The 19,143-nt window shown below is 38.1% G+C and overlaps 1 protein-coding gene across 2 annotated transcripts in view; it reads right to left on the bottom strand.

The window, feature by feature from the left end:
• Positions 1 to 9,446: 9,446 nt before the first annotated feature.
• The window catches only part of LOC118343669, a 40,969-nt gene continuing 31,272 nt past the window's right edge, over positions 9,447 to 19,143 (bottom strand). Inside the window, exons 5-10 of one of the 2 annotated variants that reach the window (XM_035684899.1) lie at positions 18,979 to 19,053; positions 18,840 to 18,909; positions 18,302 to 18,403; positions 11,427 to 11,535; positions 11,145 to 11,207; positions 9,447 to 9,955 (exon numbers count right to left, since the gene is read on the bottom strand). In XM_035684899.1, coding sequence (XP_035540792.1) covers positions 9,864 to 9,955; positions 11,145 to 11,207; positions 11,427 to 11,535; positions 18,302 to 18,403; positions 18,840 to 18,909; positions 18,979 to 19,053 — 511 coding nt within the window. In that variant the 3' untranslated portion in view covers positions 9,447 to 9,863. The remainder of the gene's footprint in view (positions 9,956 to 11,144; positions 11,208 to 11,426; positions 11,536 to 18,301; positions 18,404 to 18,839; positions 18,910 to 18,978; positions 19,054 to 19,143) is intronic. The other variant, XM_018985141.2, reaches the window with a different exon arrangement.

The raw sequence follows: 19,143 nt of genomic DNA, 5'->3' as shown, positions 1-19,143 counted from the left end.
TTGTTTCGCAAATTGCTTTTAAACCTTGAAGATGAGTTGGAGATAGTTTTCAACGGAAATGGAGGATCAACATCTACTGGTGCTGGTACTCATCATCGTCGTAAGTACATTAGGTGTGATCATATACAAGGCACGACCAACTTTTTCACAACTATTTTGCAGAATCACTAAGGCCCTGTCTGGATTTGGAAAGTATTTTATCTCATCTCATCATATCATTACAATTTTTTCGAATTCACACACACAAAATATAATAAACAATTCAACTTTTTCAAATCTCAAAACAATAAAAATATTTAAAAATAATATTCTAGTAATGTTTGTTTCAACTTTCATCTAAAACCATATAATCTCATCTCTAAATCCAAACCAGCCACTTATATCCCTCGAATATATTTCGAAGGCGATTTCGTATGGGACGCTTTCTTTTTCTTTATATTCAACATGAGGTAGATGGTTACGAGCCTTATTTCATCCAAAGAAGAAATAATGTTATAAAACTCGATCAATCTTCCCTGTAAAAGATGACCGTTGCACTTATAATGCTTGCGCATGGAGTAACTGTTGGTTTCATGGATGAATACATACAAATGGGAGAAAGAACCGCAATTGAGAGCTTGAAACAACTTTTGGAAGCGATTGTAAATATTTTTTTCTAATGAATATTTGAGGTCTCTAAATACTAATGATGTTGCTCGATCGCTCTCTGCTGGTGAACAACGTGGATTTATAGGAATATTAGGGAGCATTGATTGCATGCATTGGAAGTGGAAAAATTTTCCTTCTACGTGGAAATGTATGTACTCCAATCACAATCGTGAACCAACTATTATCAATCGTTGACTATGATATTTGAATATGGCACGCACTTTTTGGATTATTCGATTCTCATAATGATATCAATGTACTAGAGATATTTTTTATTTTCACTGAGCTTGCCCAAGGGCATGCTCCTCCAGTCAATTGCTCAATTAGTGGTAATGACTACAATATAGGGTACTACCTTACCGATGATATATATAAAAAATGGTCAACATTTATGAAGACAATCTCATCTCCACAAGGTAACAAGAAGAAATATTTTGCAGCAATAGATGAATCAACAATAAAGTATGTAGATTGTGCACTTGGAGTCATTCAATAATGTTTTGCAATTGTTCATGGACTAGCTCGAATGTTCAAAATCATTGATCCAAAAAATATTATAAAAGCAAACGTAATTCTACATAACATGATTATCGAAGAGGAGTAAGATGATAAGGGAGTTCCCTACTTCGATTGCGAACAAGTTGATGATAGTCCTCCTAAACTGTCGTGCAATCATACAAGTGAACTTATGGAGTAATTCAATGTCATCATCAGATTAGAGATACTTCAGCTCATTCTTAGCACTAGTCGGACCTAATTGAGCATCAATGAATGACAATTATATAGTTAGCTATAGAAAATCAAAAGTTTAATGTAATATCTATTTCCAATTTGATGTTTTTACTCCTATGTACAATTTTATTTTCGTAATAAAATATATCACAACAAGATTTGGGCTAAATTGTTTTTGAGCATCTGCCATCTTCATTCTCAAAAGCAAATTGCTATACTATCATTGTCTTCAATAACATGCATCCAATATCACATTTAATGTCCAACATCATAAACACAGTCCAACATCACAGACAATGTCCTTAAGTCCAAAAGAACAAACAATTAAGGCGATACAAATTCACCAATGATTGCTTGCAAGAAAATTGTCACAATGATTAAAGAACTTACAATTCAATTGTCACCCTCATTTCACTGCTTGTCTACATTACGTTTTGCCATAATTTCAATTTGACGTTGATGGAAATATGTTCGTCTTAATTCAGGTAAGACAGTGACATCCATCAACATAATCCGCTCCTCCATTTCTAATTGCTCCATCTCCGCTTTCTCCTTAACTTTAAATTGGACAAATTGAACTTTTACCATTTCCAACCCGATCTTCTCATCCTCCTACCGTATTTTATGATTCCTTCATTTATATGTTGAAATTCATTTTCTGCTCCTTAGAATGAAAATAATCTTTCTCTTGGAGGCTATTCCTCAAGAAGAGTATGCTTCATCTTGAAGATCTCGACAATGTCCTCAGCTGGCCTATTTGGAGTCTTTCATTTTGCTTTCTCGCTTTCCTCCCCATTGGCCTCTCCAATCCAACAACACCATTGTAAATAACATGCTCCCCCTCGACTTCATTTACTGAATCCAGAGCAACAGATGTACGAGGTGGGGCTAGCAACATCGAGGATGTTCGCTTTGGACCATCCTTGGAGCAACGCTCAACCCATATTGGTTGGTTCTTCTATAGATGCCAACAATTCTCAAATGAAAATTAGGTTTTTCTCTAATAATCAATACATAATCTTCACTTTGTCTAACTTGCAAAATACAAACAAATTGTATAATAATTAGTGTGTATTTATCCAAAACCAATGCAACACAGTATGTACAATAGCAACAAGAAGCTAGTGGATAGATATGTCTTGTCTTACTCGGTCAAGCCACTTAGATTTAACCCCTTTACTTGGGCTAAATTCGCACATAATTTATTGGTCACTTCTTTAATCATCGACCATCGATACTTTAAGGACCCAATTGTCTGATTCGTTGTACTTTGCTTATATTGATTGTAGTATAATACAATTTTCTCCCAAAGTCAGGTATGTTTTTGGTCAGTCCCTTGGATTGCATCTAAGCTAGACTTAACAAAGCCGACACAAGTAGTTTGTCTTCCTCTTGGATAAAATTGGCACCCGTTTGTGACTTTTTAATGGTAAGAACTTCTAGTTGGGTGGGGGTGGAGAGTCTTCCACCAACACTGGATTGTGTTGAGTTTGAGTCAAGAATGAGAGATCAATGTTAGATTAAGAGGTTTGTGAAGAACATATTTCCATACTCTTGTGAGTCTATCTCTATAAAATCATAGATAGTAAAGTAACATAGAGGAATTGTAAAAATAGGACTACTAAAAACTGGCTCAGAAAAACAATGGTGACATAGAGGAAGGGGCACAAACTTATAGCTGCAATAATCGGTTGCTAATATTCCGAGTCTTGACACAGTTATTGGCCATTCATGTTACCCTGCCATGGAGTTTGTACCCATTTCATTGTCCACAATGAAATTTAATTTCATCACAGCCGAAGGAGAAAATAAAAAAGAAAAGCCAACCAACAAAGAAAAATAATAAACAACATGCTCAAGTGATTCAATTCTCGACCACAAGGGGTTGCCACATATTCCCAAAGACTTTGGAATCAATGAATATTATAACTCAAGAACATGAGAGCTCAAAATGGTCTAATTCCAAGCATAGGAAAGGAGCACAGGCTCAAATGGCTGCAAATCCCCATTGCCTTTATGAAACTTTCATTATAAAGATGACCATCTGGGTTACCTTGCCATAGCAATTGAGCTCCATTCACAATTCTTGCTGATTTTACACTCCTAACATTCAATTCAACCACCATCACAGCCTCATTACATTTCAAATACAACCCCAATGACAACTTGTGCATATCAACACCAAAAGCTACAAAACCCCTGTTCCAACAACAAATTCACGATTTTTACCAATAGATTTATCAAATCAACACTGTCAAGAGCTACAACAACAATCATTCTCGCAATTTGTGGTGCACCTCAAGCACATATACCGAATCCATAAACCACAAGAATACATAACTCGTAGTGAATAGAAATAGCTCATAAAAAGCTATAGTTCAAGAACAAAGCAATTAATAATAGAGGGAAAAGAATCAGAGACCCAACAATACAAATGAGAAATCAACAGATCATAATTCACAATTGTGGAAGCCAAATATCACAACAAAAGTAAAGCCAAAATTTCACAGCGAAGCCAAAGAACATGTTGAGCCCGCACAAATTTCTTAAGTTACAAAAACTTATCAAACAACAGTGGAAATTGTCACTGTTACACAGAAAAGCCAAAGCAGAGAACATAGCACAAACACTTCTACAAACGAAATTTCAAATCACTTAAATTACACAAAACACAAATCACACAATAAAGAATCTAATGGCAACCAAACTAATCTATCACAAATCTTTCCAAATTAAAAACAAAATCTCAGCTGTAAACCCTAGACAAGCATGGGCAGAGACCCAAAATAGTTGCTCTATGATATTTTGTCATAGACCTAAAGCAATTGCTCTATGAGATTTTGTACATGCTAGATAAGCACATATAGAGACCCAAAACAATTGCTCCATGAGATTTTGTTCGTGCTTGTCTAGCAATCGAGATCTATGCATCTCCCAGAGCATTCCCGAGAGAGAGAGAGTGTGTGTGTGTGTGTGTGGTAGTTGGCCCAAAGACTTACTGAAAAAGATAATCAAAGAGGTTGTCATCGATAGACACAAAGGAGACTTGGTAGCAAGTAGGGCACGAGAGAGTTGAACACAAGATGGTGAACAAATCACAAAGGCCGAAATGATAAACAACGGGAAAAGAGATGTATAGTAGCTTCCCAAATATCGAGATCTACTGTAGCATCTCCAAATCCAAACCCTAATTTGGGGAGCTAGATGGGAGGGTGCAAAATGCCATTTTTCCAGAATCTCTCCTATATTTTGGAGAAAATTGTAACAGTTCATGGGTCTTGAATGGATGCTTCAAGCTGCACCAAAGAATAGAAGGGAGGAAGTGGTCTACAGGCTTGGGCTCGGAAGCAGGGCTACTGGACAAGAAAACTAGTATATTTTAGTCACTGCAATGGACTTAGGCCCCAATAGTGTAATGATGTAATGGACTTGTTTTTATTTCTTATTGTGCTTATGTTAGTTGTTTGAACCATGGCTCAAGAGCCCCAGTAGATGGGAAGCCTTCCATTAGGGAATGCCTACATATAGTTGTGCAAAGCGTATTGTTTGCTTTGTCCAGAATTTGAATACAAAATTATTTCTATTTTATCTTCTTCTTCTCTGTTGGAGGTTGATCTCCTCTAAGTGAGTTATTTCTCAGTGTATTTTTATTAAGCACCATCAGGTGTGTTACAAAAATGCACAGATGGGGGGAGCTGAATGGGAGCACTCTAAATGCACGACTCGTATTCATGTGTCTAACGTGCCATTAACCTGATTCTCCTGCTAAATTGCAACCATGTCAACTTTATAAAAAATGGGTCCCTCTTCATCCCTACTAAAGTGCAAGTTAATATCAACATTTAAGAATGAAAAGAATTCTCCAAGGGCATAAGTATTTTTTTTTTCAAAAAAAAAAACTGTGAAAGGGAGTTGAGAAAAACCAAACTCCATATACCCAGATGCAAAGAAACTGAGGAGAAGACCCTTGTGATAAGAGAACAATAGATTTATTTATTTTTTAAATCTGGGATTTGTTCTCTTCCCTAGTAATTATATTTTAATTTATAGATACATGTGATTTTAAATTTTGATCTTGGACTAGGAATGCAATCTGTGAGAGTATCATTTTCATCTACGTACAAGCCTTCCATTTTGAAATCAAGTCAAGGACCAGATGAGGGTTAAAGAAGTTTTCCATTTGGATTATTAGTATGATAGATAGGAAAATCGTTGCCGTTGTTATGAACTCTCTTGTAAATGCTGTTGTAATAAGGAAATAGTATGGAGATGGAAGATGGTTGCTGTGATGAATAAACTGAGTTACACACAAGATGTTTTATAAAATGAGAAAGAGAATCACAGTAGGGAAGAATGATGGAAATAGCTATGCCTTGGGGTATTCGAGGTCCCCAATTCCTCCCAAAGAAAATACAAACGTTTTCTGCAATAATGTTCAAAATACCCTACAACGACCCCCCTTCCTCTATATATAATGGAAGAGGATGACTTAATTCAGCAACATCCAACTCAGGCCATGGGCCAATTCCAACTAAACCCTAACTAGGCCCATGGGTCACTAAACAACTTAAAACAAAAGGATACTAATAAGTAGGATGCCCATCAAGCTTGGCCCAATTTAGCTGGGTTCATAACAAATTGTCCCCCTTTAAAGAACCTTGTCCACAAGGTTTAGATATTGAAGCAACTCTACTAACCGTTACCAAGAAGTATCATATAGCTTGCCCGAATAGTGAATGCTTTTTCCACCCAATGAAAGACAAGGCCAAGCACACTAACAAGCTCGTCAAAAGCATGCTCCCCCCAATATACCTTGGTCTGCTGGAGAAACTTGGGAAAAGGCCTTGTAACATCTTCATACGCACCTTGTCTTATTGTCATAGCATAGGCAAATGCTACAAGTGGAAAACAACAGTAAAGAGCAATTAAATGACAGTAAAGGTGTGAAAAATCTTGCCAAAGAACTCGGCTGCCTATAAAATCCTATAGATGATCTCATTGTATTTATTGAGAGGTTGACTGTTGGATAGGGATGAAGTAGTAGTTTAATGAGTCGGGGGCAGACACCTACGTCAATAACTGCTTGGATTTTATCGTTGGAGTCATAAAAAAGATACGGTAGTGCCCAACACGCATCAGTGAGGACTTCATCATTTGAATGTAGAAGACGTCCTAGAGTTGGGATAGAAAGCTTTGTTTGGTCAAATGTAAGCGGTGGCTTGCCCCGACAGAAGTCCAATAATGTCCACGTTGCATTTCTCAACATAGAAAGTTTTGTACGATCATTAAACTCTGCCAACGAGGGCATTAAGTCCCCGTGATTAAGGAGAAGATCATGACATTTGGGTGAGTCACCAGCCACATTTCCTAACGCTCAAACAGTCTGTTCGTGAATATCATCACTTGGGAATTCTAGAAGTTTGATGAATATTGTGATGGCTCCATGATCAATTACAACCCTGGTGTTTTCCAATGTACCGAAAGCAATATTCGTATTTATTGATTCTGTCATTTGTAAAATGTTGCTGTAAATGAGAGAGGACGAAAGAGGATGATGGGCGGCATGAGCATGCCCATTTAGAGAAGAAATCTGCTTGTGATACTCTAGGTAGACGAACACGCCACCCTTGTCAGCACAGGACTTGAGAGAGACACTAGCATTTTGGAAGGCAGTTATGTTCAATGTCTTCCCATCTCCGACTGCCCAAAGTTCCAAGATGGACACATTGTGCAGTCTGGTATCCAAAGATCTCTTGTAACTGTATTGTTCATTATTTCCCTCACCAACATGTTTGATATCAACGTAAGGATCTGGAATTTCATATTCCATTACATCTAGGCCATCACAATCCATTCCAACAAGGTTTCATTCCCTTCCTCTATCATAAGGCTCAAAAACCACTTTAAGTGGCAATATGTCAAACAAATAGTGAGCAAAAAATTTCTTCCCCTTATATTTTTCAGCAAACTCTCATACGTTGCCTTCTTCATCAAAGTTCCTCCACCCAAATGCAGAGTCACAAATATCCTTACATACGAACCCATGAACAAATTCAATCTTCTCAATCCTTCTAAAAAATTCATGCAGACCCATACCATGAACAACAATGACAAACAACTCGCACACATCATGATACTGTAGCCTTTGAGCGTGGACCGGTTTTTCCTTAGCTATATCATGATGATTAAGTGAGAAAATTGGAGGCCAATTTTTATCATTGTTCGAGACACTAGCTTTAGCAACAACATTTTCTCTTCGTCCTATGTCCTTATCCCTTCGTTTGAGATCTACTTCCCAAGATGCAAGCTCTTGCTCTTTGCTCATAGAACCATTCATTGTATCCAATGGTATGCTTACCGTTGCATCCTATTTCTGCCCAAAGCCCAAGGTTTCAGATCCCACTGTTGGAATGCGTGGCTTTGATCCAAGAGCAGTAGGTCCCTTCGAGAAGGGATTGACCTCTTCCTCGTCAAATGGATTCGCATGTCGAGGAGGATGGAGCACCCCATTGAAGGAACGCCCCTGTGCTCGTGGTTGCAATTGGAGAATACCAACCAAATATCCATTAGGACCAACCAAACCCACGTTGGGAAATGACCCAATTCGCTCCTTGGTCTCGTCATCAATACTTAAAACCATAGCTAAAACAATGGGAAGCAACATGTTCACCATAGACCCATCCTTCATTCTCAAGCTACTAAAATGCAAACTCTGCAAATATTCATTCTCTCTCATAAGCCCTCTTAGTGGGCTCGCCCACCCCTCGCTGATTACGAGCACCCCCTCAATGTCAATCTTTGTAAGCCTCACCTTGGGCACTACCTCAGCCTCTAAAGTTTTCTTTACCTGCTCGCTCTTCGGCACCACGAGATTCATAATAATCCATCAGTCCATGTTATGATCCTCTATTGTCTTGTCTTCTTCCATGGTTGTAGAACAAAAGATGGAGCTATGGTTTAGGCCAGAGAGGAGGATGATGGTGGTCGAGGTAGTTAGATTTGAGCTGATGGTGACCCACGACAAACCTAGCATTACGAGCCTTGCACAGTGCCTAAGGAGGTGTTGTAGTACCCCCCGGTGGTTTGGCAAGCAGTTAGGGCGGCTCTCATCATCCCTCTGTCGTCCCATCCTCTGTGGTTTTGAAAGTGTGTGAATGCCAGGGTAAAAAATCCACAATCTAGCACGAAAAGCCTGAGTCCTTCAGGAAAAAATCCTTTCAAGAAGATCTTATCTCCATCTAGATGAACATCATCCCTAATTTCACACTTAATAGTATCAGGAAGCGGCCACGAGTTTCGATCCTCTGAAAATTGTGAATTTAATTGCAGCGTTGGATTTCTAAGAACTCAAAGAAGGGAAATTTCTTTGGGATAAACATTTGTGGACACTGCCACAAATTCCTCCACCGCCACTGGATTTTCTAAGTGCTCCCTTTCTACGAAATATTTTTCGACCTCCTTCCCTAGAATGGTGGTGTGGATGATTGCTTCCATCGGAATATTTTTCTCTTTTGCTTTATCTTCTATGCCTTCCTCCACAGACTCTACTACCTCTTCTTCATCCTCTTGGTCGTGCCACTGTACGAGAGATTCCTGCACCCTCTTAGGATTTTGTTGCATCCTGTCAAGTATTTCACTCATATGTTCTAATTTTTCCAAACTCTTTTCCAACAACAACAATTGTTGTTTATTTAGTCGTACCACACCCATAAAGAATCGGTGGCTCTGGATACCAATTGTTATGAACTCTCTTGTAAATGATATTGTAATAATGAAATGGTATGGAGATGGGAGATGATTGTTGTAATGAATAAACTGATGGAAATAGCTACGCATTGGGGTATTCAAGGCCTCCAATTCCTCCCAAAAAATATACTAAAGTTTTCTGCAATAATGTTCAAGATACCCTACAACGACCTCCCCTTCCTCTACATATAATAGAAGAGGATGACTTAATTCAGCAACATCCAACTAAGGCCATGGGCCAATTCTAACTAAACCCTAACTAGGCCCATGGCCCACTAAACAACTTAAAACAAAAGGATACTAATAAGTAGGAGGCCATGAAGCCTGGAATTTAGTTGGGTTCATAACAATCTTGCACGGTGACTACACTCCTCTCCACGTACAAAATCTTTTTTACAGGGGAAGGTGGCTGCTTGATGAATGACCCGAACTCCACAGTTCGGTCATATTAGCCTGGTCTCATCCGGACCCAACCCACCAAACACACACATACATTACATACAAATATACATACATACAGACAGTGCTGGTTTTATACCTTGAATTCACTTCAGCCATCGTGGCCATAAACAAAAGCATGTCCAGTTCTTATTTCATCGAGTGTTTGGGCAAATAGACAATAAGATTACAGTATACAATCCCATATACAACCAAACCGATTGGAAACTTCCAACGGATAAAGTGCGTTATGCGTACACCTCTATATACGTTGTATTGAATAAGAAAAACTATTATATTTATAATAACTGACTGGACTTCTGCTGCAGGAAGGCCTCCAGAGTTGAATTTTTCTCCTGGTAATCTTTGAATTCAACTCTCCTTCCATGACCTGCAATCGATTCAATCTCTTAGATCGACTATCAAAAGTGGCATTAGTGTGATCAACAAGAAAAAGTATACGACGGGCAAACCCAGTTCTGTAATTAGAGATAAATGAAAACGATTAAGGACTTTTCAAATGGTTATCTGCTACGTCAATGAAGTGAGAAAGTTGCATACAACTTGAGCAGAACCACTAGTATCAAAAGTCTTAGATACTAAGCCATTTGATCATACATATATACTAAGCCATTGAGCCATTTAGCTGGGCACTGGGGGCAGTGCAACACCCAAATTCTTGGTTCAACGGTTCAACTGGCCATTTTGAGTTTTCAAGTACCCTGCTCTGGGTGTCAAATATATAGATAGGATAGAAAAAATAAATACCATATGAAAAACAAAGCAAATAACGATAAGGAACAAAAACCGAAGATAATACAGATAGATATGTCATGATGAACTAGTGGAGGGGGTCCCACCACCCACAGCGGCGCCTCCAGTTGGGGGGGGGGGCGATTGAAATTAGCCAGGCCTAAGGACTTCTAAAATAGTCCAACACTCTTGGTCAACTAGACCCCAGAAGCAATGCTCTAAAGCTGGTTGAATTGGCCTATATTATTTGGAGAAGAACTCTAAGCGGTGGAAGGCTTTACTGTTTAAAAATGAATAAATTGGATTGATTTAGCTTTACGTTGATTGCCTATTTTGACCTCTCTCTTTTTTCCCTATTTTGGGCTTTCCTTCTTTGGGGATAAGGCCATTATGACTAAATTGGACTGTCCAAATATGGTGGTATAAGATTAAGTAATTTTACACCATTTACTTATCTTTTCGTAACAAGAGTGGTAGGCATGCATCTATCAGGTAAACTTTAATGTCCATGGAAATTGCTCAGATATGTGATAACAAGCCACAATGTTTGTTATGTTGGACTGGGACATACTCATTGCACGGTGCTTCAAGGTGAGGTTGCGACCCCAAAATCAAGGCCCTCACCAACGCAACAGAAAATAAAAGAATAAATAAATAAATGGAAAATGTGATACACAAACTACAAGTTTTATTTCATCGTTTTTTACTTTAAGATAAGTTTTTGATCAAATGGTTGGGACCATTTGGCGTGGTCACTAGGAGAGTATAGACTTCCTTGGTATATACTTGATAATGGCATAGTTGCACAAATGACAAGAAATACTAACCAGGTAGCACCCACTTGAAGTCCAAGTCTAACAGAATCCGAACATTGTTCAATTGTATGGGAACTGTCAGAAAGACAACAATTAAAATGAAAATGAATGCGTAGTCCTCATTGCAGAACAATTCCATTAGAAGGTTAGAAAGAGAGCAATCAATAATTAGAGTCAGCTAAGATGACAATCTCCAAGGCCAAGACACCACTCCAAATGATAGATCGTTGCAATAAATTGGGCCTATCCAGTGAATATCTACTTTATTCTTCTGAAAGTCTCTTTCACTCCTACCTGAATAAAAGTTGAACTTCTCTGAAATGGCCAGCCCAGATTCTGTCATAAACAGATGGTCCCCAGTGAACAAAATATCGAGGGATGTATAAAATAAGCAGACTGATCCCTGTGTCACCACATGGCAGATAAAGAATGAGACCAGTTGAGTGTTAGTTAACCTTCATTATTAAAAGCTTGCAGTTGTGTGATGATTGTATATACAAAAGACAATACAAGAGGCCAATCACTCCAGAATATATTGACAACGCCATCACTCACATTGTCAATGTGAGTAAGCCAAAATTGAGTGAATATGATTCGAGGCAATACTGATTGCTAGATAGATAAAAGTTTTACATGGGTTGGCAAGGTCAGATCCATGGAAATGCCAAACATAGATGAATAAACAACAGATCCAGATATCCTAAATTAGGGTGGTGTAATTCTGGTAATTTCTGTACTGGGTTAGGTGTACTGGATCAACAGCAAGTGTTCTACACGGGCATTGGGTGAACAAAGAATTTGGATTGTTTGAATGAAAATGATTTTCAGTTTGTGTCAAATCTGAGCTCCCAGGATGGTGATGATCAATCACATGTATGCATCAGAGGAACTGAAAACTGTCTTTTTAATTAAAAAAAAAAAAAAAAAAAAAATTGTGGGCACCAATGCCTTTCAGAAGTGAATGAGGGTAATTTTGATCTTTAAGCAAAAGAAAATCTGGGTCCTGGTCTAGTGGGTGTTTTTGGGTCTCTAAACAATGAATGTTCAGGTTTGGGGGAAGATAGAGTTAATTTTGAAAGATTATAGCCACAACGCATGTGTTCCAGGGAGGAATTAATGCTTTGTCAAACATTGCTCTACAGATTTGGCCATTCTTGTTCCGTGTTGTTCCACCAATACGTTCTCCAAACTCTACATTTTCATACCCACTGGGTGTACTGTGTGTTGAGAATTATGGGTTTCTTCTAAACTTTGTCCATTTATTTCTGGATCATTTGGCATGCACAATCTATCTCTAAACCTCAAAACACCATCACCTTACACGTTAAATTCAGACTTCTCTCCATTTTGTACTTCCTCAATGATACTTAGCAGTTTCACACCATTGCCTTGATTCTCTTTAATTTTCTCAATCAAAGTGGGTTGCACACTTGGCATAGCTAGGTGACATTGGAATCCTCTATTATAACCTCAATGTCATACTTCTCTAAATCTAGCATGATTTTTCTTTGAGTGGTCACTAAAGCAGCCATTACTCCAAAAGATTTCCTGCTAAGTGCGTCTACCACTACCTTTGCCTTACCAGGGTGGCAGTTGATTATACAATCATAATCCTAAATTAACTCCAACCAGCCCCGTTGCCTCATATTTAATTCTTTTTGGGTAAGAAAGTACTTTAGACTTTTGTGATTGGTGTAAATTTTTCACTTTTCATCATATAAGTATTGGCTCCAAATTTTTAATGCAAAAACTACACCAGCAAATTCCAAGTCATAAGTAGGATAATTTAGCTCATAACTCTTCCATTGGCGGGAGGCATATGTGATCACCTTACCTTGTTGCATTAACAAACAATCCAATCCTTTATGCTAGACATCACTATAAATAACGAAACAACTAGAATCCAAGGGTATAGTTAACATTAGAGTGGTAACTAACTTATGTTTATACTCTTGGAAACTACTCTCACATTCATTAGTCCATTGGAACTTGGCATCTTTCCTAGTTAGTTGAGTCAATGGTACCATTATACCAGAAAAACCCTCTACAAACCTCCTATAATACCCAACAAGACCTAAGAAACTATGAACCTCACTCATTGGTTGGCCTGGTCCAAGTAGTCACAGCCTCAACCTTATTGGAGTCTACCATAATTCCATCTTTGAATACCACATCCTAGGAAAGCGATTTGACCAAATCAAAACTCACATTTCTTCAATTTGGCATATAATTGTTTTTCCTTCAATATCTGTAGTACCAACCTTAAAATCCCTTCATGTTCCACCTGACTCCTAGAGTAGATCACCAATAAAGACAATTACGAATCGATCTCGATACTCTGGAAAATCTCTATTCATTAAATCCATGAAGGCGGCTGGGGCATTGGTCAACCCCAAAGGCATAACCAAAAGCTCATAATGCCCATATCTATTCCTAAAGGTTGTCTTTGGCACATCTTCCTTTTTCAACCTTAATTGATTTGTAAAGTTAATCAATACATTCCTAAAATTACATCAAAATCATGCATATCTAAAGTACCAAATCTGCTAAGAATTCCCTATCCTCGATAATAATCTTGAATGACCTAAGTACAAGATTTTTCGTTAATGTATTGCCCGCACACAAGAGTTGAAACTAATAACTAATAATCAAGTAGTTCTGGTTACCGTACTTATAAAAAAAAATAGTTCTGGTTACCTATCACAATTCCTAGTAAATACCCTAGAAACAAAAGAATGAGTGGATCAATAGTCGAAAAGAACGTTGGCATCTAGGGAGAATGAAGAAAGTATACTTGTGACCACCTCATCCCTAGCCTGGGCGTCTTGAGTCATCATAACATATACTCACCCTCAGATTTGTTTCCCCATGTTGCGCTACTATTTTTCTAAATCAGTCTGGTTGGTTGTTACTCAGACATTCACGAGCAAAAATGCCTGGTTATCTACATTATCTACAAGTGTAGCATAAATTGAGCCCAATAGTGCATGGTTGCCCTCTATGATATTTTCCATAGTGTAAACAAGGTCTTCTGCTCACTTGCTAGAAAGGTTGTCCCTTTTGATCACTATTGTTGAAAATTTTCTTCTTGAAACCTTGCCCTCGATCCTTTCCTAGTTGGGCACATGGTTGCCAGTGTCTCTTCTTGTATACATTGGAAGCATCTCGCAATCTAAAATCTTCCTCTCATGCCATGGCTCTCCTAACTATTTAAGTATAAGTGCTAACACCTGAAGCTAGTATGAGGTGACGTATTCTATCACTCAAACCCCTTTAAAATTTCCAAATCCTTTTGCCTTCATGTGGAATCAAGTGAGGGGAAAAATGGGAGATTTCGGTAAACTTGGTAGCATAGTGCTCAATGGTCATGGGCCTGAACCAAGTTTGCAAATTTGCTTTCCCTTTTGATCTCTTACCACTTCAGAATAATAGTCATCATTGAAAATTTCTTTGAATATAGCCTAGGTGATGGTGGTGCTTTCACCAAGTTCTTCCTTTAACTGCAATTTTTTACCGTCCCACTACCTCTCACTAGCATCCTCCAAGGTGAAAGTAGCATATCTCACCTTCTGTGTGTTAGTGCAATTCAACACTCTTAACAGTTTCTCCATTCTTGAAGGTTCAGTTGTGTTCTTTAAACACTCCAAAAGTTTTCATTTCTCCTAGTAGCCCAAGCAATCCTAGAAAGTATCCTCTCTCCAAAGAATTTTGCTACTCATCATCCCCACACACCACTTTTTATTTTTTTAAATTTGTATTCTTTATTTTTATTTTATTCTTCTTAAACTTATTGAATTCTTCTACTCATCATCCATATACCATACATTTGAAAAAAAAAAAAAAAAGAACATGGTGTGTCGTGTGTGGGGATGATGAATATAATTTTTTCTCTCCAAAAGGTATGCCGCTGCTAAGACAAATGGGATTGATGAGGTGGCTGATAGGATATATTCTAGGATTGCTCAGACTACTTGCAGAAATGAAAAAGAGGGTTGCTCATTTGGAGAGTTTAAAGGATAAAATCCCCCCACGTTCTCTTGGGAGCCAGATTGTGTGGTAGTGGAAAAAGCAGTTGTCGAGAATGGAGAAGTTGCTAAGAGTGTTAAATTGCACTTACAGATAGAAGTTGACATATGCCACTTTCACCTTGGAGGTTGCAGCTAAAGACGTGGGGGACAATACCTAATTGGTACTAAAGAAAGGACTTAGTGGAGACAACACCATCACCAGGGATAAATTCAAAAAAACTTTCAATGATGCCTATCACCCTCAAGTGGTAAAGGATCAAAAGGAAAGTGAATTTGCAAACTTGGTTCAGGGGCCCATGACCATAGAGCATTGGAATATTCATGATCCACATCATGTGATTGATTAGGAACCATTAAACATGCACCCATGTGATGGGAGGCAGGCTTCTGCAGCTACTCAGCATGAAGCTTATTGGTTCATGAAACATATCAAAGGCTGCAGTAAGTTTCCGGGGGTGTTATTTGTAGTGGATTGTACAGAAGGCTATGGGTCTTTTGCAGCAATCAATAATAGATGGAAGAATGAGGAAGTGGGCTCTGTTTCAAGCAGAAAAAGCTATAAGATTGCTTATAAAGGGGCTAGAGAACTAAGGAAATTTTCTGTCTTTATTAGTTATTCTTCTAAAGTTGGAGCACATAGAAGTGGAGGAAGCAGAAAGGAGAGGAGTTTTCAGGGTAGTTTTTCATTAATCTTAACATTATTTCTTGGAATGAGCATGGATTATAGCGTGGGGGGAAAAATATGAAGTTTTAAGAAATTTCAGGGTGACTGCAAGGATGGTATTGTGTATGTTCAACAAATCAAATTTCGAGCCCGTGCCTAGTGGAGTACTGTGAAGGTCATGGTGGTGCCAGTTCAAGGGTTGGATTCATTGCGGAGTTAAAAGGGGCTTCTGCTGGGGTTTTGCCATTATGGGAGAAGATGGTCCTAGAGAGAATGGATGATGCAATGACAATTGTTTTGGTTTCATGCAAATTCATATGTGCAGAAAATCAGTTTTTGTGTGCTTTTCAGGAGTCTACTGTCCAAAGGTAAACATGATAGAGCATTTCTTTGGGAGGAGTAGGTGAAGGTTGAATAGTTTGTGGGAGTGCAGCACTGCACTGGGGGAGGTCATTTCCCCAGGGAGAAATTGTAAGGTCTTAGATTTCAACTGCAATGCAGGAGTTTTTCATATCTAAGTAGGGAATAATTGATCTCCCTTTTGGAAGAGGGTACTTCACTAGGTCAAAACATCATAAACGTCCTTCCATGTCCATAATTGATGGATTTTTAGCCTTGCCTGATTGGGAAGAAAATATTTCGAACTTGGTGATGTAGGACAGCGGCAATGAAAAACTTTTACAGTAGCTAGGGCTCAATTTGGAAGCAGAGGTTTGTAATATTATCGGATAGACGGGAGGACACGCTTTGGAAAGAAAAGGCTTAGAAGTATTAGTTAAAATAGGAATTCTAATTTTGAAAGGTTGGGGAAGGATTTTGAGATGAAACAAAGAGGAAAATTGGTTTCGGTGCCTATTTCTTGAGCTGTAAATTCAGATCTAATTTTGGCTAGAATTTGAAGGAAAATTTCTAAACAATTAAAACAAATTTAAGAAAGGTTAGATACATGCAAGCATTATACGTAAGGTTCCTCAAAGTCACCATGGACATGATTGCATCACAAAATGCTAAATCTTAACTGAAATTCTCATGAACATATCTTTCATTGGAGAAATGATAAGTTAACAAAGAGAACTGCAAAGAGGAAGCTTAGAAATTAACTTTGCTTGGTGTAATACGTCATATATACTACAATAGAAATAGTTTTACAAGCCCTTGACGTACCAAAAGACATCAAGAGAAATAAATTTGTGAAAGTTTTATATAATCTATTTATTGGCCTGGCATTTCTTTTTTTTCTTTAGGAAGAGAAATCAGCCCACATACGAAAGGGTCCAGGTCTCTTTTGGGTTTTCACCACTAAGCATAGCTAAATCACTAATCAACCCATAAATTAAAATCCAATAATAATAAAACCACAAATAAGAAAAAAAACTGGAGAACACTCTGGGTAGCATACCAGCTTATTTTCTCTCTCTTCTCCCTTTCGCTATGGCTATAGCCAATAGACTTTTTTTGGTTTTTATATAGCTAATAGACTTCAGAATCCATGTGGGGACTCTCTTTAGGGTGCTATTTGAGACTAAATCACAGATCAACTCTTTATTCCAATGAGATTTGCGTGCCCCTTTAATGGGGGAGGTTGCTTAGGTTGGGTATCAGAGAGCTGTTGGTTTTTGACCAAATGGTTATGGCCATATGCACTGGAAAGGGGTCGTCTTTGAGGATGGTGGACAAAAAAGGATAGGAATTTGATCACAGAGTATGAGGGCAAGGTGTTGTTCTCACGAAATTTGTGCTCCTTATGGCTAAATTTGTAAAACAAATTTTTTTGTGAAAACATATCAAAGGTGTCAGGGGAACAATTTTTCCAAATTTATCAGATGCGATGTGCAGGAAGGCACTCTTATTTGCTTTTGGCATGTGTATGGTGTAATGAAACTCTACTAAGAGGCATTTCCTGACCTACTCCAAAATGCAAGAAATTAACACGCAGCAGTGGCAGAATATATGACTTGATGAAACAGTAACTTCCATTGGACCTTAGCATTAATAGTGCAGTGCAAAATCAAGACTTGAATCATTGGTGTTTTCTCGTGCTGTACTTTATTCATATATGGTAGGGAGAGAGGGAAATGATAAGAAGATTTGGGTACCATCTAGCTGTTGTGGTTTAAAGGTAAAACTTTTTACAAGGCTTTAAGATTGAAAGGTAGTAATTCTTTAAAGCCCCGACAAGAGTCACTCTTTCTACATGGACCATGCCATTAGGGGAAGACTTAGAGTATAGAATAATTGCAGAAGCACAATTCAATTGTAGTTGATTGGAGTTATATGCAAATCTCCGATCATTTACTCCTTCATTGTGATGTTGGTCGGGAATTTGGGACAATGTTTAAAGCGTTTAAGTGGGTGCAGGAATTGAAGCTTCTGTTCTCTTTCTAGGTGTTTCTCTTATCTAATTCCTGTTGCACCCGTTCTCCGCACATTAACACATTACTAATCAAAGAAAATATATAACAGATCTAGAAACCTACATCTGTGTGGCCTGGAGTGTGTATCAGTTGGATGTCCTGGAAAAGGCTCCAGGGGCCACTCCCCTCTAGCTTTATCTCTACATTCGTAGTAGAATCTTCAACCTGGCAAGATCAGAAGACAAATGGTATGTTAAATCACACTTTTTTTTTATCGGTAAGCAATGATTTATGTACTCTATCAGCCTATGGCTGCTTTAAAGGTATATTTTTATTCCCACTTTTTTTCTGTAATGTTGCACCCATTTCTATTCCAAATTCCTAATGCTCTTTGTGCGGTGAGGGTAGCTCCTAGACTTAAGTTCTTCCAAAGTGGGAAAAGGGGAAAAAAGCATAATGTTGGTGGTGCAAGGGGATAAGTGCCCCAATGACAATCCAAGATTTTATATTTAGCCCAAAATCCTTGATCTTGTATGGGTTTTTTTTTTTTTTTTTTTAATTTAAACATCTTTGTGAAGGATTCACTGTAACTTGCTTTGTGAAGGCAGAAAAATTCAAGTATAGATAAATGAGAAGGAAATATCTAAAAAGTGAAAAGCACCTCTAGAGAGTGCAGAATTCTATCACACTTTAGTCGCTTTGACCACCTTTCATGATCTGCTATGTCATCCCTGTGCCATAAGATACATCAATATCATTTTGAAACAATATAAAGTTTTACACTTGTGTTGAGTCAGTACTTGTGGGTCAGAAACATGTAACGTGCCCCACCCAGCTTCTCAATATTACTTGCAAGTCTCTCCGTGAATCTTGGGCTGCAGACAACAAAACAGAGACTCATCCACAATAAGTTACCATCTAATATGACTTATGTTACGTATATATGTATATAGGGGAAATTATAC

The sequence above is a fragment of the Juglans regia genome, chromosome 13 (assembly GCF_001411555.2).
Source record: "Juglans regia cultivar Chandler chromosome 13, Walnut 2.0, whole genome shotgun sequence".
In the NCBI taxonomy this organism is placed as follows: Eukaryota; Viridiplantae; Streptophyta; class Magnoliopsida; order Fagales; family Juglandaceae; genus Juglans; species Juglans regia.
The sequence above is the reverse complement of the archived record's forward strand: the minus strand, read 5'-3'. Positions and strand labels throughout refer to the sequence as shown.